The sequence below is a fragment of the Hippocampus guttulatus genome, chromosome 18, assembly GCF_054856545.1.
Source record: "Hippocampus guttulatus isolate MCC_2025c chromosome 18, RoL_Hgut_1.0, whole genome shotgun sequence".
Classification (NCBI taxonomy): domain Eukaryota; kingdom Metazoa; phylum Chordata; class Actinopteri; order Syngnathiformes; family Syngnathidae; genus Hippocampus; species Hippocampus guttulatus.
Window position 1 is genome coordinate 11957343 of NC_141278.1, and position 21438 is coordinate 11978780.

General features: G+C 44.1%; 1 protein-coding gene, 1 long non-coding RNA gene and 1 pseudogene across 2 annotated transcripts; 2 read left to right on the forward strand and 1 right to left on the reverse strand.

Moving 5' to 3' along the window:
* Positions 1–3626: 3626 nt before the first annotated feature.
* LOC147191243 (serine/threonine-protein kinase pim-3-like) lies at positions 3627–7721 on the forward strand (annotated as a pseudogene).
* Positions 7722–10092: 2371 nt separating this feature from the next.
* Positions 10093–11031, reverse strand: LOC147191244 (uncharacterized). The gene is made up of 2 exons (XR_015103722.1): positions 10737–11031; positions 10093–10541 (listed from the first exon to the last, which is right to left on the reverse strand). It is a non-coding gene; the product is annotated as an uncharacterized LOC147191244 (long non-coding RNA).
* Positions 11032–19630: 8599 nt separating this feature from the next.
* Positions 19631–21411, forward strand: LOC147191245 (uncharacterized). The gene is made up of 3 exons (XM_086136750.1): positions 19631–20039; positions 20121–20217; positions 20950–21411. The coding sequence occupies exons 1-3, from the start codon at positions 19646–19648 to the stop codon at positions 20987–20989; spliced, it is 531 nt and encodes a 176-aa protein (XP_085992876.1). The 5' UTR covers positions 19631–19645; the 3' UTR covers positions 20990–21411.
* The last annotated feature ends 27 nt before the right edge of the window (positions 21412–21438 follow it).

Genomic DNA, 21438 nt, shown 5'->3' on the forward strand with positions numbered 1-21438 from the left:
TTAAATTCATGGAAAATGGAATTAATTTTAAAAATTAATTTGTAATGTTGGGCGGCCCGGTAGTCCAGTGGTTAGCACGTCGGCTTCACAGTGCAGACACACAGTGTTTATATCAGAAAAACACTCCCTTCTTCATTTACATGTCACACCTCTCAGCCCAGCCCACCGATACGTCCGTCAGAGGCCAAAACATCTCTTGGTACAAACAATGGATACCTTGTTACTTCAATGGGTAGATTTCGCATGAACTGAGACACTGTAACAAACTCAAGGACGTCTTTTCGTGCTGCCCACCCAAAGTTGAACCTTCCAACCTTTGGGCAAAAAAAGTGTGGGTGTTTGTGTGCGTGGCTCTTTGCGGTAACTCAGTAAAAAAAATATTGGTCTTAGTCTCTGACTGCTTGGCCACCCTTGATAAAAACAGTTTAAAGATGGATTTTTCAAATAACAGTTTCACCAGTCGATGTCGCTCTTGACCGATGAACCTCTCGAAAAATGTCGCCATCGTTGCTTGTGTAATTTGAGGGTTTCGTTGTTTCTGATTGGATGGCTCTACTTTACGAACGGCAAAAGGAGAGATTGAATCCTTTGAATGCAGTTTTATTGAAAGGGAAAAAAAGACGTCGAGAACACGACCTTTTCTTCCGGCGACTAAAACATTTCCTGTTTCCTTCAGCCAATCAGATGCTCGCAACATAAACATTTTTTAAGAAATTATTAAAGAGAATATAATTCAGGTAGCAGAGGTACCGGGTTCGAGTCCAGCTCCGGCCTCCCTGTGTGGAGTTTGCATGTTCTCCCCGGGCCTGCGTGGGTTTTCTCCGGGTGCTCCGGTTTCCTCCCACATTCCAAAAAAAAAAAACATGCATGGCAGGCTGATTGAACGCTCTAAATTGTCCCTGGGTGTGAATGTGAGCGTGGATGGTTGTTCGTCTCTGTGTGCCCTGCGATTGGCTGGCAACCGATTCAGGGTGTCCCCCGCCTACTGCCCGAAGACAGCTGGGATAGGCTCCAGCACCCCCCCGCGAGCCTAGTGAGGATCAAGCGGTTCGGAAAATGGATGGATGGATGGAATTTGTAATGTTTAATTTTTAAATTAATTTTTAAACCATCAAATTTGCGTCATGTGGCCTGCGAGTGTAAGTCCCCTGTATTAAATGAAGAACCATTTCTCATCTTTTTGGAAAGGCGGGTTGGAAATATCACTTGTTATTTCAGTATGATTGAATGACTACATGTCACGTAGCAAGGTGGTGGTGGACCCCAAAAAGCAGGCAGGAGGGAGGAGCAGGGTGTATTTGAAGAATTGTATTTAAAACAAAGAAAACTAAATCCAAAACAAACAAAGTCCAAAGTATCAAACACAACCCATGACTAAAGCTAAAACATAACCATGAACTAAACATGACAGAAACTAAGAGCAAACAGCAACACACATGACAGTAGCAATAAGCAAACAATGACCCGACACCGAGAGTTCGGGCAGGAGTCCTTTTATACAACTAATTACCAAATGACCAACAGGTGTGCAGCTGCCGGGGGAGCCCTACAGTGCCACCTGTTGGTCCCTAAACCGAATCATGACACTACATTGATATAACAACTTTAGCCCCTCTGACAGTTTAAGGGTATACAGTATTCGTTTCAATGGCAGCAATGTTAAATGGTGGATGCAGAAAGGGAGCCAGTCCACTTCTCGGAGCGAAGTTGTAGTCTTGGAAGTAGGAAAAATGGACAAACATAAGTATGGAACAGCTTTGACAAGATCTGTAATAACTGAAGCAGAGCATTGCATAAACAGTACGGGTGTTTTAATTTGTTGAAATTTATTTCATAGATAAATTGAAAACGTAAGTGTTTTGAAGTTTTTATACTTTTAGATGGTTTTCGAATTTGTGTAAATTTCTGATTATGTTTGATAAGAAACGTTAAAGTGAGAAGACCATGAAAGGGTTAATCAAGTTTTAAGTTGAGTTTTCACTCTACGGTTGCTGCTGTGCCCCCCCCAATTAGGAAAACAATTTGAAATCAAAGCCGGAGGAGCGCGGTCAAGTGTTCGCGTGATAGATTTTGGCGCGGACAACCGACACCAGTTGGCTTTTTGGTATGGAGAGACGACCAACAAGATTCGCCCTTGACCGGGAGCACCACCAACAATGTGCTGAACCTTCTGACAATGCTCAGGTAAGTCATCGTTTGTCGTCGGAACAATCTGCGAACTGAGCACCGACGGACTTGTAACTCGAGGCAGGCTAGGTGTCCGTTAGCGATGGGCCGGAAACCGATTTTAATTTAAATCTGCTTTATGTCGACACATGAAATCGGATGACCTGGACCGTGTGGATGTGGTTAATGAAGGCAGTGATGGAAGTTTTTCATCAACAAAGGTTTTTTTTCTACACGAAGAAACGATGGCGAACAAAAAAGAGAACGCAGCCATTTAGCAACATTGCGCGTTTGGCCTGCGCTCAGGCGGTTACGGCAAGGCCGCATCGCATCGTATTTATGTGGTTTATATTTCGGCAAAAATAAGACAGAAATTGTAAGTTTACCGACCGCATTAAAATGAGTAGACAAATGAACCAGCGCTATTGCTCAGTCTATTATACTAAACTAGGCTGGTTTAGTCTAGCCAGAAACCATTTTTCTCCAGAAAAATGTTTTATTTTCTTTTATTAGATAACGAATGAATGAATGAATCAATATTTTAGTCTCGTTTCAGTCAGGACAATCATTTTACCTTTAACATTTTTTGTCCGTTAATAATATTGAACATTTCCATATTCATAGGCATATTTCATGAAAGAAAAGTGAATTTAAAGTTGTTTTGAATTGTGCGTATCATATCATTTTAGTTAGAGAGGCAACGTGGGACAGAGTCGCAAACACTGGACTCTGTTATCACTGGTATGTATATTAATATGTTTTTAAAGTCATCCCCTTCCATTTATTCCTTTCTCTCTCTGTCTTTCTGTCTGCTACAGTGTGCATGTCTTTACGTATCTGCATATTTTCTTTTACTTTCATTTCAGTGTAAAAATATGTTTTCTATATCTGGCCTATATATGATAGATAGCGTTAATGCTTGGAATTGATTTGGAAACCTTGAATCAAATGAATCATACTCAAATGTCAGACCTAATGTTGACCAAATGACCCACTTCTAAGTTGCAACAATTATCAGTTACACACCAATTGGTCCCAGTTTTGCCGTCCAGCCTCTGGCACCTTTAACCAGAACCCTTTTTTCGATGGTAACGGCACACAAAAGCGCACACATACGCGGTGTATGTCAAGTTATTTGGGGGGATGTTGCAGCAGCTTGACAAGACGGCTGCCTGTCACCATCCTCACATGTGTTCCGCTCTGATACACATCTGTCTTGTGGATGAAAAGTACCGAACAATAATCAAAGACAGATGTCTTCATCAGAAAGGGAGTTAGTGATATAATGCGATTGATACCGTTTTAATACCGTTAAACCACAACTGATTACAGCTGCTTCTTCGGGGGCAGGGTTCGATTCCGGGTCCAGTCTTCCAATCTGGCGTTTGCCTATTTTTAATCACCCCATTCTTGCGTGGGTTTTCTCCGGGTATTCTGGTTTCCTCCCACATTCCGAAAACATGCAACACCTTGTCCCCCGCGAAACAGTCAAAGTGGAGAAGGAGCCGTTCGAAAAGGTGTACCAGGTGGGCTCCGTGCTGGGGAGCGGAGGCTTCGGCACCGTGTACGCCGGCAGCAGGCTCTCTGATGGGGCACCGGTGAGTCGCGGGGGCAGTGGAGGAATTGGGAATTTCCCTTTTGTGCGACTTATTTCAAAATGTTTTCTTTGTGGGTTTTTTGGGTGGCTGTAAAACACGTCGCGAAGGAAAGGGTGACCAAGTGGGGCTCAATTGTAAGTGTTGGTTTTGATGCAATGGAGGGTTGGGCTGCGTGTCATCCCCGCACTCATCATGGATTCCTTCTCTTTCGGGTCTCAGAATGGAAGTGTGGTCCCGCTCGAGATCCTCCTGCTGAAGAAGGTCAGCTCGTCCTTTGGCGGAGTTATCAAATTGCTGGACTATTACGAGCGCGCCGACGGCTGGCTCCTGGTTATGGAGAGACCGGAGCTCGTCAAGGACCTGTTCGATTTCATAACCGAGAAGGGCGCCCTGGACGAGGACGCGGCGCGGGGCTTCTTCCGCCAAGTCCTGGAGGCGGTGCGGCACTGCTGCAGTTGCGGGGTGCTACACCGGGACACAAGGACGAGAACCTGCTCGTGGATCTCCGCACCGGGGAGCTCAAGCTTATCGACTTCGGTTCTGGGGCGATTCTCAAGGACACTGTATACACCGACTTCGACGGTAAGATGCTGCGTTGTTTTGGTGATTTCTGGCCCGGGCTTGCTTAGCGTTCATTGCCCTTGTTGCACTCATCGGTGCTATTTTCAGTCGCGGAGGCGTTCACCAGCCAGTGACGCAGTGGTGTTTTTTTTCTTTTGGGGTGTTGGAGGGTTCCTCTTTTCATTAAATGCTGTAAATTTAATATACCGTATTTTCCGCACTACATGGTGCACCAAAAAGTCTTCATTTTTCTTCAAAGCTCGCCGAGCGCCTTAAAATCCGGTGCGTCTTTTGTATGGTCATTACGGTAATACGTCGACTCCAAGATGGCTCCTTCCTGGAGACAATGTTATAACTTGCTGTTGGTTCAGTGAACTGTGTCGCTGCTTTATTAAATAAGTTTGTGTTGCAGCTCCGAAAAAAGGAGAGCTGTGGTGTTAGTTTTTGAAAACAGTCTCAACAAATACAGGTACGTCTTCGTCTGTCTCCGTGCCTTCTTCCGTGAGACTCAAGAGATGTTCAAGACCGCCTCTGAAAAAACGTAAACCAACGATTACTTCAATGAAACTACAAAAATGGAAAATAATACATCAAAACTGAAAAGCAAGCGAGGATATTACAAAATAAATTCTATTGCCCCCCCTACATAATTTATATTGTGATTTCATCATCTGTGAATACACAACAAAGGAATAAATAACTACGACTGACATCTTGTTGTGTTATTTTGACTTCAAGATGGCGCCGCGAGAGTGGATGCCTTTCCAGCAGCTCCTATTTTGTTCTTCTACTTCTTCCTCATAACCTTGCTGCTGTGAAGTGGGAATTTCTCCATTGTGAGACTATTAAAGGTTTTCTTATCTTATCTGATCGTAATGTTGGAGCGACGATAAAGGAAATGCCAATGCGTTATTCGGAGGCGGTCATGAACGCCTCTCGAGTTGACCGGAAGAAAAGAAGGGAAGGAGACGGACATAGACAAAAATGAGAGCTGTGGTTGTGGTTTTATTTTTTTAAACGCAGACTTTATTAATGGTTTTCACAGTCTGAGCAAGTACAGGTACTGTACGTCTTTGTCCGTCGACGTGCTTTCTTCCCTTCCACTCGAGAGGCGTTCAGGGCCGCCTTCGAAAAACGTAAATTAATTCTTACTTCAATGAAACCACGAAGAAAATCAAGCGAGGAAATCACAAAATAAATTCTGCAGGGGGATATAGAATTTATTTTGTGATTTCCTCACTTGATTTTCTGTTTTGATGCATTATTTTCAATTTTCATAGTTTCATATAATTACAGCAAGAGTTAATTGACATTTTTCAGACGCGGTCTTGAACGCCTCTCGAGTTGAATGGAAGGAGCGTAGCACCGTCTAGTGGAGGCATTGTAGATTGCGCCTTTTAACACGAAGCGTCTAATGTATGAAAAAAGAATTACAAAATAGCCATTCATTGAAGGTGCGCCTCATAGTCCAGTGCGTCTTTTCGTGCCGAAATTACAGTTTGTATTTGGTCTTGATTGACGCGTGAATCACATGAGAATCGAACGGCATTCTTTTTTTTTTTTTTTTGCTGGGGGGGACACTTTCCTCGTCATTGTTTCCATTTCAAATTGAGTCGTTGGCGCTTGTGACCAATCCATGCCGCGTGATTCACGTGGATCCATACTGCACCGGAATCGAACAGTGTGAGTCACAGTCGGGTAGTCCAGTGCCACGTAACGCGTTTGTTGTGAAACCCGAGCCGTGGCGTCACATGATGGGATCACGTTTCCTGCTTTGTTGTCGTGATGGCGATATGAAGCCCCGTGAATGTATTGAGTCTTTTGGGCCAATTGCTTCGCCAAACGGCTGATCAGTCGAGGCCTCATTTAATAGCTCATTTAGTAGTGCTGACATCTGCTGGTCATTTGATGTAACGCAGATGTGATGTGGTTAACAGGCAACAAACCAGTAAATCTGTGCACAAAATAATGGAAGTTTGTCCATTAAATATTGTCCGTATATTTGTCAGTTGTATGTTCAGTTACTTGACGTGCTTGTGTAACTGGGACACACATTGGATAGAGGGAATGGTGTATTTTATTGATTTTTGTTCAGGAATAAAATCATTTTGACTGTGTTGGGGCTCAGTCGATTCCTTTTTTTGGATATGATTTCCCCTGCCTTTGAGAAAACCCTCTCGCAGTGTTGGGAGATATCTGTTCGAAATGCTCCCAAACTAGTGAAGTCCTTCGCTTTTTGGGTGGCTCCGCCTCCATTCTCAAGCAGTCGAAGTAGCGCAGCAATGATCCAAGACTCACGTCAGACGGTCACTCTTCCTGGGTTTTCCGCGCCTATTTATGGAGCGCGAATCACGATGTGAGTCAGTCACGTGATCGCTGAAAACGGGGCCTCGTTTGCCTTCGGTCACGTGATATGAGGAAAAAACGAGACGGGCCTCGATACGGGCTCCATTTAACCACGCCCCCTTTGTGCGGATCATGACTCGCGACTCCAGTTCCATTTGTAACATCACTACTCTGTTGTGGTGGGGGAGGAGGAGGGGGGTGGGGTCGCCAGTTTGTTGTGGTTGTACAGGGAGCTTCTTTATTTGTTGTGCATGACCCACAAACACCAAACATGTTTTGTTTTGTTTTTTGTGTGTGTACCCTCCATACTCACTGCTCCCCCACCCTTTTGGTGTTTTTAGGCACTCGTGTGTACAGTCCGCCAGAGTGCATCCGCTTCCACAGATATCACGGACGCTCGGCCACGGTGTGGTCGCTCGGCGTGCTGCTTTACGACATGGTGTGCGGAGATATCCCCTTCAAGCGGGACGAGCAGATCCTTCGGGGAGAGTGTACTTCAGGAGGAGGCTGTCGGCTGGTGAGTGGGTGACGGGCTGAAAGGGCGCACGCAAAGATTGACTTTGTCGCCGCCGAGCTGCACTAATGGGATCTGGAATGAACCGGTGTGAAAGGACTGAAACGAAGTGAAACTGTGGCCCATCCCTTTGCAGTTGTCACCCTAATGCCATCTCTTGATTCAACAGAGTGCCAGCAGCTGATTAAATGGTGCCTGGCCTTGCAGCCCTCCGACCGGCCCACACTGGAGCAGATCTGCGACCACCCCTGGATGAGGGTGTCGGCCGAGGTGCCTGAGTCCAATCCCGAGGAGCCGGCCGCCGGTGACATCCGCCTCTGCGGACCATCGCCACGGATTCGTCGTCGAGCACAACCTCCAGCAAGGAGAGCCTCTGAGGAGCGGTCTGAAAGACTCACTGGGGGCAATGAGGAGGGGGCAAGGCCAGGCCGCAAGGAGTTAATGGACTCTCGTACGGTCGCCTGTGGCCGAGCTTGGCTGATCAATGGCCAACAACTGCTCCTTTTTTTCCATTCAGTTAGCATAATACAAGCTGTTTCCGAAAGGGGAACATGTTGCTGTTTGGGTGCAACTGTTTGTTGTTACTTCTCTTAAAGACCAAGTGTGAAGTAAATTTGGCCAACCATGTTCTGGAGTAATATCAATGGCTGTAAAATTATAAGCATATTTCTGTTATTTTTTTTAACGCAACCCTTCCAGATTCTTTGTTTAACCCTTAGCAACGCCCTTGACAACGAAAATGCTTTTCTTGGGCAATCTTCGGAAATGTATTGTGATATATTGTTCGCAATCGACAGAAAAGTTGTACCAGTGGCCGAAGGATAGCAGGGCACTTAAATGGACATCTTTTATTCGCACGAAGCGAATGAATTTCACGCCATCATCGACGAGTGTTCTCTGCCATCGCCACTTCAAAGATGACTGCTTTCTCAACCGGTCTGCTTATGATTGTCACGTTACGCACAAAGCGGGAAAGGAACCGCTTTGTATGTAACAGAAAAACGAGAATAAGTGGATCCCCGAAATAGCAGACACTGACAAGGACTTTGTCACAAAATAATATTTATTATAAACAAAAACTGTCTCGCTGAAAACAGAAAACGCTGGTAAATAACGAGAACCAGGAAATGATATAAACGCGACAACGAAAAGCGCTTGCAAAAAACGGCAAGGAAAATGATGAGGCAAATACTGGAATACGCAGGCACTTTGAATATTAACAAGGAGACGTCAAAAAATGTAACAATCAGCAATAGTATACGAGTAGCGCTTTCAAATACATGGGCAACAGCAGTGGCACGGCATGGAATACTCCGGAAAGGAGTCGACCGCCGGAGCGCCGAGATATAGCAGGTGTAATCACAGACAAATAGGCAGCAGGTGTGCAGACAGCAGAAATGAACGCCTGCCACCTGCTGCCAAATAGGGAACATGACAATGATCAAGGATTTGCAAAAACGTAAGCGTGATTTTTGGACAGAATAATGATGATTTTGTCAAAGCATAGCTGCCAACAGACCAGACCGGACAAGTCAACCGTTATTGCCGAGCACCAGACTAGATTCCTCAGGAAATAAACAAATTACATTCCCTGTATTCAGTTGTCCTCATTTGTTTATTTTTATGGCAGTATTTTGTTATGATAGACACCATGTCCACATTAACCACTCTAAAACCAGTCCACATCACAGTTCTGGAACATTTCTCTGTGAAAGACGAAGCCCTTTGAATACAGCTGACTCTTCTGGTGGTGGAAAATGTGCCCTGATACAAGACGTATCCGCCAACACGGTTGTCCTGACCAAGAAATTTCCAGCACCAGCGCATCCTGTGGCCCATCAAATGCCTTGCCTTTGTACGCACAGCATTGAGTCCAGGATGGTCGGTGATGCAGTCAAGCACCTGATTGAAGTGTTCCTCTCCTTGTCGACGTACAGTCACTCCTTCTTGAATTTCATGGCAGCAAACACATTCAACTGCTGTAGGCATTTGCTGGCATTTACCACAAGTACACCTGAAATTAATAAAAGTATAATACTGAGCGATGACACCATGAGCGTAAATTTTATTGAACAAGCGTATTGCTCACAGTTGTCACTGGGTGGTACCACCGCACTACGGTTCGCTTACATTACGGAATGTCCTGCCATACTTATTTGTCCATATTTATTTGTCATGTCCTTGTTTATGATGATACTCATGCAGCGGGTTATACCGGAGACAAATTCCTTGTGTCTTCGACATACTTGGCCAACAAAGAGGATTCTGATTCTGATTCTATAGCCATCAATCAATAATTCTGTTGTTTATGAAAACATTTGATTCAAAATATACAATATATGGATGGAATACAGTACAAAAGTAAAAAAAAGTCATGACAAAAATCTCTCAAGTACAAGTCAAAAAATGATTTGCTAAAAAGAAGACTCAAGTACCGAGTAGGCTAACTGCTTGAACATGAAGTCTGATTATTTTTTGAAACAATGTCATCAGATATAAAAACATAAAATTATGTGCACATGCCTGCATCTTCAAGTCATAAAAATAATACCAGCCTATATTTGACCAATCTTGTAATCTCGATGGGTCTTGTCTCCATTCCATGTCAGGTCGTCTGGGCACATTGTTTGCATCCTGATGAGCGTCTGGCTCGTACATGTAAGGTCCAACATGTAAAATTCCAACCTCCTCTTCTTCCTCCAACTCTTCAAAAACGTGGATATCCTCACTTGCGCTCGATCGATCGCTTGCATCGCTGTTTGAATCACCGTTTGAAATGATTTGCATTTCGGCCGTATGGAGACCTGCCATCGCCGTTCTCCATGTGACGTATCACTTCCGGGTTCCGCCCCTTTCAGGCCGGAACTTCGGAAAATCGAATATTTTCTCAAATATACAACAGATAAATTATATTTTCATGCTTTATTTGGTGGACAATGTTTAAGTACTTTCATTGTGACCCTATTTGGCATTTCATGAAATTACTTCACACTTGGCCTTTAAAGCACTAATTACATAACGACCAAAAGGTGTGCAGCTAAAGGGATAGCCCTACAGTGCCAGCTGTTGGTCCCAAACCGAATCATAACATTGAGAGAGACAAAGAGACTTGTGTTCCTAGCACTTTACGCCGCTCTGACAGTGTAGCCGCCGTTAGCCTCCAGCTAGCTGCTGGCCAGCTATCCCCGCGCAGCCGATGTCGTAGCAAACGCAACAATGTGATGAGACACTGATCAGACAGTCCACATTTGACTAGACACTGATCAGAGTCTTCAGCGTGACTAGGCAATGATCAGAGAGGCAACCACTTGATGAGACACTGATCAGAGACGAAACCGGGAAGGTGCTGGGCGGGGCTGCGAAGATGCAGAGCCAATCATAAATAAATCCACTCGTGCTGTCATTGGTCGATGTCATGCCAGGAACGAATCGTGCATATAGCCAAGTACAAAACGTCGGAGTCATTCTGCATTTTTTTCTGAATACAGTACTTTGGAAAAAAACACGATAAATGAAGCGCAATATAGCGAAGGATTACTGTATACACACACCTTTTGTCAAAGCTTCTGAGAAGGGACCGGATCCGGGGCTCTGCATACTGCAGCTCAACCATCTGCTGCAGGAGCAGCAGCCACCTCTTCAAGACCAGGAGCTTTGGGAGGAGGATGCCCATGTCGGCGTTGTCCTCCCCCCGCAGGCTGTTCAGGATGTCCGCCACAGGATTCATGACAACCCTGTACTCTGTCAGGACCTGAGAATTTCAAAAGCAAACTAGACGCGCGAGCGACTCATCCTCACAGCGGCCAAAATTGGCTGTTTTGACGGGAACTTGTTCGCTTTGTGACCTTTGCCTGTCGTCCATTCATTCAATCGATACTATTTTTTTTCATAACGTGATGTGTTGATTCACAAACGCCGCTCCTGCCTCGCCCATGGGCTGGTGAATAATGATGTTGTTGATTGCCCCCACGTGCTCAGGCACAGACATCACCTCCAGCAGCGCATTCACACTGTTGAAGTAGGAGCTCCAACTACAGAGATAACGCACATAAACAAAAAATAAAAAAAATACAGAAATTCAAATTCAAAACCTTAAGAGAATTAATATAATTCATAGCTTGGGTAATACCTGTACTAACGACAGCAGGAGTCAGCAGCTTCCGCTTGATGGCCACCTTGATCTGATTGGCAGCAATCGGGCTCCGGTTCTGGAGGGTCCAGAGGTACTGGGCCTTGGCGAGTGCCTTGCGCCAGGGAGTGTCCCCGCTGCTCCAGCCCATGACTTCGCTGAGGTCGGCCGTCGCCATGAGATTCATGGTCTGCACGCTAGACTAAAATAAACATTATAACATCAATTTGTTAGTTCGGACAATGTTTGCCATCTTCATTTGAGTGTTCTTGATGAAGTAGCAACTCGCTTTAAAATGTAAATCCTCAAATTCTACTATTTCTTACCAGCAGCGGTGGCAGAGTGATACGGAGATTGGCGTCAATGTCCTCGGCGCCAAGCTGCCCTTGGACATCGCAAAGCTCCTGAGCCACCACCCCCTCCTGCTCGCCCAATGCGTCGAAAGCCGCGACATGATTTGCGCCATTGTCTGTGGTGGTAGCGACCACTTTACTGGCAATGCCAAACTCCTGGTGGATAGCGTGGATGACTTCTCCCATGGGGCTCTTTTGCCTGGCTGACCCGGGAAAAACACGAGGGGCTAAGTGATATCATTCAAATCAATATAACAATATTTGTTTTAATTTCTCTCCCTTCAGCTCCCTGCATGCCAGGGTTGCCGCACACCGACCAGCTGTCAGCAGTGGTTCCCACCCACGCCTGCTTCTGCAGCAGGTTGTCGAGTTGCAGCTTGGCCTGTTCCATCAGCTCACCAAGTTGCCTCCCGAGGGTCCTCCTGGACATGAGGTGGAACTGAGGACAGAGGTCGACAAACATCTCCCTTGTGTCACAAAGTCTGAGGGGGGAAAGTGTCTCCACAAACCACCTGGGAATTGGAATTTGAAAACAATTTCATAAATCTGCTATTAAACAAAGACGAATTAAATTAGCAGCATTAGAAATACGTTTTTGTTCATTTTAAATGGAAACATATGAAACTGAAACCTGAGAGAAAATTAAAGGGACACCATTATTGTTCGATTTCATTTTTCCTCACCTTGTGACAATCTTCTCGGCCATGTCCTGGCTGAAGTTGTGCATGACAGATTCCTCCACTGAACGCTGGCGCCTCTTGGAGGGCTACTCCACGGAGTGGCCACGGCCACGCTTGCTGTTTCCAGCCAGCGCAGCTGCGAGCTCGAGCTTCTGTCCAGGGTGTGCCTAATAGACCAAAAAAATAAATGGTAAAAATAATGTTTCTTCAATGCTCAGATGCTCAGTATTGACAAGCATTGTGGCATCTGGTTTGACTTCACCCTTTGCACATGGAGGCTGGCCGAACCACAGTACACCTTTCGGACAAACTGTGTCGCAACACCGAATCGCTATTTATTTTTAGACTCTTTTTTGGCCAGCAAACATTTCACCATACCTTCCAAAAAGCGTGGCCAGTGGAAGAGTCCCATTCGATGGCTCTGAATCTGATGTCATCAACAGCAGCCTCTCTTCTGGTGTAGTTCCCCAACAGTTTAAACATGCTGTGGTCCAACCCTTGATCAAGAAACCTGGTCTTGATCCAGATGTGCTGTCAAGTTTCAGGCCCATTTCCAAACTGCCTTTCATTTCCAAAATTCTGGAAAAAGTGGTGCACATGCAGTTGAAATTTTTCTTGGATGAACATAACATCTTGGAGGTCTTCCAGTCAGGTTTCAAGACGATGCATAGCACGGAGTCAGCCCTGTTACGCGTTTCTAATGACATCCTCCTGGCAAATGACTCTGGAGACCACGTGTGTCTGGTTTTATTGGACTTAACTGCAGCATTTGATACAGTGGATCACAGTATTCTGCTGACTCGTTTGCAGCACTTGGTGGGCATTGGCGGCAGTGCTCTTGAGTGGTTTAGGTCCTATTTAGCTGACAGAACCTTCTGTGTCAGCCTTGGCTGCTCTGAGTCACGCACTGCTCCCCTGTCATGTGGTGTTCCACAGGGCTCAATTCTGGGGCCTCTGCTGTTCTCGCTGTATCTGCTCCCATTGGGTTCCATCTTAACGAAACATGGTATTCCCTTCCACTGCTATGCAGATGACTGCCAGATCTATGTCCCACTGAGCAAGAAAGACGCCTTCTCATTAAGGCCACTCCTATCCTGTCTGGAAGAAATCAAAACCTGGATGGCACAAAATTTCTTGAGATTCAATGAAAAGAAGACAGAGGTGATATTGTTTGGTCCCAGTGGCCCTTGTACATTCCATCCTGTAGACTTGGGCCCCCTGTCTCCTTATCTTAAGTCAACAGTCTCAAACTTGGGCCTTAAATTTCCCCAGTGTGGGACTAATAAAGGATATCTTATCTTAAACTGGACAGTGATTTCAAACTCGATCGGCAAATTGGTGCCGTTGTTAAATCCATCTTCTTTCACCTTAGACAGCTGGCCAAAATAAAACCTCTCCTCTCACATGAACACTTTGAGACAGTAATTCATGCCTTTGTCACATCCCGGCTCGATTACTGCAATGCCCTTTACTTTGGAGTCAGCCAGTCCTCCATTAAGCGCCTTCAGCTGGTCCAGAATGCCGCTGCTCGCCTCTTAACTGGTACTCGTAAGAGGGAGCACATAACTCCTACTCTGGCATCCCTTCACTGGCTCCCCATTCATTTTAGAGTTATTTTCAAGATCCTCTTATTTGTTTTCAAATCTCTGAATAATCTCGCGCCACCGTACCTCTCTGAGCTCATCCGCCCCTACACACCTGCCCGGCGCCTCAGGTCTGTGGACCAGACTTTATTAGAAGTACCAAGAACTAAACTGAGGCTCAGAGGGGATCGAGCCTTTTCTGTTGCTGGTCCCTCTCTCTGGAATGACCTCCCACTGAACATTCGGCAAGCCTCCTCGCTGCCCATCTTCAAAACCCTCCTCAAAACTCACTTGTATTCTTTGGCATTCGACTCAGCATGACTTAGATTTGTTCTTGGTTTTACTGTTTGGTGCTTTCTACCGCCTTTATTACCGATTTGTCTTACTGTTTATTGTGCATGTTAAATTGCTCCATGTACAGCACTTTGTATGCAGCGATGGCTGTTTGTAAGTGCTCTATAAATACTGTTGACTTGACTTGACTTGACTTACTGACGCCTAATATAGTCATCTGCACTGTCCTCATCCTTGACGTACTTTACTTTACACAGTTTGAAAAGGTGTACAATATTCAAGTCGCTTTTGTTTTTATTTATGCAGTATTGCCCATTTTGAATATATTTTCACTTGCAGTTGCGACCTGGCAGTGTATGGCAGAGTAAAACGACACAAGATGAAGCCAAAGAGAAGTATAGGTACATATAGTTACATCAGACATTTCATTACAAAATGCATAATGTCCATTTTATTCACGATCACAGATGCAGTTTTCTATCGAACTTGGTTTCAACCCAATTTATTTTAATCAGTGCTTTTCTCATTTGAAAAACATTGCACAAAGCAGGTGTATTGCCGCAATGAATTAGCACAAGTGCTAATTCTCAACACTTGTTCTAAGGAGGCCGTGAAAGTGAATCATGAATCAGTTTACCTGGGGAAAGCATCTTAAATTGGGAAAACACACATCTACATTGATTTATTGCACTTTTATGGCGAAATTCTCGATCGAGTCGAGTCGAATCGGCTTCTCAGCACAGATGTGGCATTTTCTATCTCAGCTCATTAGTTTAAACACAGCTATTGTTGTATATACAGTTTTATTTTAATCTGTCTGCTTGAGCAGTCTGATGTGCGCATCATAGTGCTGAAAGCAAAAGCTACTTTGCAGCACTCCCTGCTGTGGGGCCCCTTGATATGGAGCTGCACCATTTGCCCTCTGCAGCGAGTCTCGCTTTTCTCTCTCACTTACTCATGCACACTCACCAGAAACAGATCCTCACTGAGACTCAGAAACACATCATTACTGTATTTACAGTCATACATTTCAAACTACTGTATTACTTGAACTATGATGATTAAAGGCAGCCATGACAAAAAAAGCCAGTCCAGTCAAACCTCGGTTTTCGTCCATAATCCGTTCCAGAAGGCTGTTCGAAAACCGAAATTGTTCGGAAACCGAAACCACGCTCTTTTTAAAATAAAAATATTTATTGAACACGTCTGCTTTTTTTTTTTCTTCCAAGAATCTTTATTGAACAAGTCAGGATACAATTCTCAGTAAACAGAAAACAAAACAAACACGTTATTAATACATACGCATATTACAAACATTTAAACAAAAAAGAAGCCAGGGGATTTTTAAAAAAAAACATTCAAATAAGGAGCATATAGCCAGAGTCTTTGAACAAGTCTGCTCACAATGGAAAGCAACACAAGGAAGCGTCACTTGCTCGTCTACCCGAGGAAGCGTCACTTCCTTGTTTAAGGAAGCCGAGAGGAGTCAAATGGTGAATTCAAGTGCGCTTAGTTTGTTCGAGAACCGAAATTTGTTCGTCATCCGAGGCATAAAAACCTTGAAATTTTTGGTCGAAAACCGAATTGGTCGAGAACCGAGGCGTTCGAAAACCGAGGTCTGACCGTATATTGTAGATACATGAAAAACTGCGATAAAGCAACATGAAAGCGTTTATATGAAAATCTCATCACAATCTATTGATCCACAACATGAGCCTTTTTCAACACGATGTAATCCAATAATACTAAAGGAAAAAAAAACTACTGTACAACTTCTTTGATTAAAAATGTATAAATACTAACAAACACTAACTGAAGTAAGACAAAATCTCAAAACCAAAACTCAGAACAAAAACAAAACTTTTATGAACAAGATGACAACTCAACAATATATTCACACAAAAGTTACAAACATTTCACTCCGACAAAGAAAAACTGAATTTGAGCAATCTCGCAAGTGGTGCATAGAATTCAGTCATCTTTGGAGCATGAACTGATGAAGCCTGCTCAGATGAGAGGCCAAAGTTTCATTGATCACTGCTCATCTCAATAACACACTTGTGACTCTTAGCCTGATACTTCCATGAGAAGCTCAGGCTACAAATTGAGCAGGAAAACGTTTTTTCACCAATGTGTCTTGTTTTGTGACGCTTTAAAGATATCTTGTGAGAGAACCTTTGGCCACAAACTACACAGACAAAAGGTTTCTCACCCGTGTGTGTTCTTTTGTGAACATTAAAGATTCCTTTCAGAGAGAGTCTTTGTCACAAACTGCAGGAAAAAAGTTTCTCACCAGTGTGGGTTCTTATGTGTTTTTTTAAGTATGCCTTTTTAGAGAATCTTTGACCAAAAGGTGTGCAGGAAAAGGCGTCTCATCAGGGTGTGTTCGTGTGTGTTGAGTCAAATGTCACAAACTAAGTATCTTTTGTCACAAACTGGGCAGGCAAAGGCTTCTCACCAGTGTGGGTTCTGATGTGTGCTGTCAAATGTCCCTTTAAGGAGAATTTTTAACCACAGACTGAGCAAGAAAAATGTTTCTCGCCAGTGTGTGTACGTTGATATATGTATATGACGTTTTACGTGTTGCTTCTGGGAGAATCTTTGGCCACAAACTGCGCAGGTAAAGGGTTTCTCACCAGTGTGGGTTCTCTTGTGTAATTTTAAGCTTCCCTTCTGAGAGAATCTTTGGTCATAAACTGAGCAGGCAAAGGGTTTTTCACCAGTGTGTATTCTTGTGTGTATTTTTTAAATGTCCTTTCTAAAAGAATCATTGGTTACATACATTGTAGGAAAAACGTTTCTCCCCAGTGTGGGTTATTGTGTGTATTTTTAAGTGTCATTTATCGAAGAATATTTGGTGACAAACTGAGCAGCCAAAAGGTTTCTCACCAGCGTGCATTTTCATGTGCATTTTTTAAGGTTCGCTTCTCAGAGAATCTTTGGCCACAAACCAAGCAGGCAAACGGTTTCTCACTATTCTGATGTGTCTTTTTATATATCCCTTCTCTGAGAAACTTTGGCCTCAAACTGAACAGGCAAAAGGTTTCTCACCGGTGTGGGTTCTTGTGTGACGACTTAAGCTTTCCTTCATATGTCTCTTCAAACTGCCTGCATTAGAATAAGTTTTCCCGCACTGAGAACATTTCCAGCGTTTGTCGGTTTCACATGTCATATCACCTTCAGACGGTTTATCATAAGTCTCAGTAGAGTGTGGAGCCATGTCATCACCACCCCGATGGTGGAGCTACGAGGCCATCTGGGATTTTGTGTGTCTGTGTGTTTCTATTTCGTTCATGTTTGGTGATGTTCCGGCTGTCGCTCATCTCGGCGTGCGTGCATATGTGTACGTGTGCGTGGTTGGGCAACCTTGTGCGTTTGTATATGCTTGCACGTGCGCGATCAGGTCGATCGCGGGAGGTTAATCTCTTCAAAAGTCGGCTTGGAGGTCTCGCCCCTCTGCCCGCTTCACTTTGGCCCTCATCTTCACTTTTGAAAGGGACACCAGTCAATGACAACTTGCAGATATACTCTTCCTCCTCCTCCTCCTCTTTGATGTAAGGACGACTTCCTTCATTTCCCTTGGTGTGTAGGTGCTCTTCCTCCTCCTCTTTGATATGAGTGTGCCCTTTGTCCTCCTTTTTGATGACATGGGGGTCTGGTTCCTCTTTTTCTTGAATGCAGGGGTGCTCTACTGAACATCCTCCACTTCCTCCTTAATGTGGGGGCACTCTGGATCCTGCTGCCCAGGACCGACATCTTCACTGGCGTCTTCAAGACACACAAAGATAAACACAAAACGCTTGGTCATGACAGAAAAAAATAGATCAAATCTTAAAAAGAACACTAAAATGGATAGAGAGCCAGTGAATGGATGCCAGTGTAGGAGTTATGTGCTCCCTCTCCCTCTTAGGAGTACCAGTCAGGAGGCAAGCAGCAGCATTCTGGACCAACTGGAGATGCTTAATGGAGGATTGGCTGACCGCAAAGTAAAGTTCATGAAAGTCATCCAGCCGGGATGTGATGAAGGCATGAATGACTGTTTCAAACTGCTTTTGAGAAAGGAAAGGCTTTCATTGTCACACATTTTTTGCTCTTATAAGGATACATTCAATCGTATTACGTTCCATCAAACTGTCAAAAATAGTTGCCAAACCACCATAATGTAATCCGACATTACATTTTTGCTAAAACTCCTGAACAATCTTTACAGTTGCCAAACAAACATGGAAAAAGAAAAAAAATAATCCCTCTCGAAAACGTGGGAATAAAAGCGGTGTTTTGCCGAGATTCCAGTCAATCCGGTTTTGCTGGTTGTCCAGCAAAAGTCTTCAAATTTTCAAAAATAGGATTAGGTAATTCTGCAGATCGTACTTCTACTTTCTTGTTAAATCAAAGAAAGTCACAAGGAACTTGAATGAAAAATTCTTTTCATATTTGCCGGATTGGAAGAGCTAGCAGCACAGTGTCTAACCAGCGCCATCTTGGTTACATTTTAGGCATGAAGTGACATCATTAAAACATCCTTAAAACGTAATCTGCGCAAATGTGTAATTTCTGAATTGTGTATAAAAGTGGTAGCTACCAAAAAGTAGCTCTCACATTCAAAAAAGGTTGGTGACCCCTGCAATCAAGCGAAAGAACGAGAAGTGGCCAAACCCGCTCTGGTCGAGCCAACTCGGGACCTCTCGAAAACAGAGTCGTTGTCCTCATTTGTTCCAAAGAAATCATCCTCGAAATCTGCTTTTGTCCTGCACACATTTTCACACGATCCATTACAACAGACACACTCTTACCATGTTAACTGCTGGGTGACGAAACACGTCTCTTTGTTAGCGGCTAGCAAGCTAGGCTAAGTAGGCTGAACTTGCCGCAATTCTATTTCCGTGTTCTATTGCATCTCTCCAGCAAGGAGCTATTTTGGGGTCGACATATTACCGTAATGTATGTGTAAGATGTATCATCTTTTCTCCTCACATGTTCAAGCCATCGTTGATCCTCCTACACATTCCCTATTTTTTAAGATAAGATATCCTTTATTTGTCCCACACTGGGGAAATTTACAGTCTACAGCAGCAAGATTGTGGGGAGAAAGAAGAAAAACAAAGTGTTTGCATTCACAAAATAAATGTTACAGTTTCAATGTATACCGTTCAATTAAGTGCAATATAAATATAGATATAGATAAGGTTTTGTTGTCTCACATTTTCTCCATCTTTCAAGCCACTGTGCATTTTCTCCAACTTTTGTCCTCACTTTCTCTCCATCGTCATGCTAATGTTTTCCCTCACACATTCTCTGACTTTCATCCTCTTGTTCATCCTTTCCCTATTTCGTCCTCTCACACCTCTACATAATTTATCCTCCCACATTTCTATTCCGTAAATTCTTCTCACCCTTTCTCTCCATCCTTAGTCCTCTCGCATGTTCTCTCACTCTTTCACCCCCTCGCTCCTTCTCATCCTCTTTTGCCCTCAATGGTTCTCTCCATCTTTGCCTTGGTTTGCAGAGCTTCCCACGGTGTCTCTCCTCCAGAAGATGCCCTCCTCTCCCGTCACCTGCCACGCGACGGGTTTCTACCCCAGTGCGTCGGCCCTTTTTTGGAGGAAGGACAGCGAGGTGATCCACGAGGACGTGGAGATGGGGGAGACCCTCCCCAACCATGACGGAACCTTCCAGACCACAGCCCACCTGAAAGTGGAAGTGACGGCCGGCGTGGAGGGCAAGTATGAATGTGTGTTCCAGCTTGCCGGCGTCGAGGAAGACGTCGTCACCAAGCTGGACAGAAGAATCATCCTGAGCAACGCGCGTATCCAAGGTGATGACACGCATTGACTTGATTTGTGACAAGCCATTGACGTGTTTCTCTTCATCACACGCTCTTTGTTGCCATGTGAAGAAGAAGAAGTCAGGAAGATGATGGCCATTGCTTTCACGTTGGTGATCCTCGCTCTGGTGGTGGTGGTGGTGGTTGCCGGGTTCCATCACCAGATAAGGTGAGCGACACAAATGCTTCGTCGGTCAGGAGGAGCCAAAGGGAAGATTTGCCTCGCGCCTTTTTGACAAAAAGTGAATGTAACATTGTTTGTCTTTCCTTTCAGCCATACACCCTCGATCGTATTAGTAAAGCATTTTCTGTTTCCTTTGAGCCACATTCAACAAGGCAGTTCTACGAAGGTCTGAATTAGAGCTCTGTTCCCAAAGTGTGAATGGGGATAATCCAAAACGACAACAAATTGTTGCCATGTATCATTTAAAGGAGAAAAACAGCACTCAACAGTACTGTAATTTGAAAAACACACAGTAATGATTTTAATTCAACAGGTTTTATTTTCCTCACTGCATCACTGGTCTTGGCCACCGGAGGGCAGTATAATACAGTCATTGAGACATCCGAATTGCTTTCTCTCTCGCTCGCGCTCGTATTTTTTAGTCTGCGCTCACAGGTAAAGCAAAAAACAAAAAAAATAAGAAAAAAGTCGGTTCAACAATGACTTATATCTTGAAAAATTCTCAAGTCAGGTCACCCGTATGAGGTGGTACCTTACTGTGTAATACAGTGACTACCTGGAATTAATTGAAAAAGGCAAAAGAGCGTGAGGATTTCTTTTACATCTTTGCGAGATCCATTCAGCTGAGAGTACTTTGCTTGAGCAAATGTACTTCCTTCATGCGTGTGACTGCCCCCCCCCCCCCCAACAATCTCACATTGTGTTTTGCTCCCTCAGCCATTGCCTGATTCAGAGGTTGTTTCCAAGTTTTGACTGAGCCCGTTTCGGAGCGTCATAGGATGAGTTGGCTCACATGGACGCCACGAGATCTTGGGTTTCTGGAGAGGGTTTCGGTGACATGGTTTTGTGCATTTGCTGTGCTCTGCTTTCTCCAGGTGTCAGAACGTAGGAGAACTTGGATTTTAAAACAAATGTTATTTATTCTTCACATGGGTGATTGACAATCATATTTTTTCAACGCTCAAAATTTGTTTCTATTTTTGGTGTACTGTGCAAGGTTAGATTTGAGGAGTGCTTTGGATTGCTTTCTTCTGTCAGTGTCGGTCTTAGTGTCATGTTGGATTGTACAAAACCCACCAGGGTTGCTGCATGAAAATGTCTTATTTTTTCTCATCAAGCTGTTGAATCATTGAATGTATTTGAATGAAATATTAAATGAAAATTTGTTGGACTGTGAAATGCAGTTGAACTGTTCTTAGAAGATGC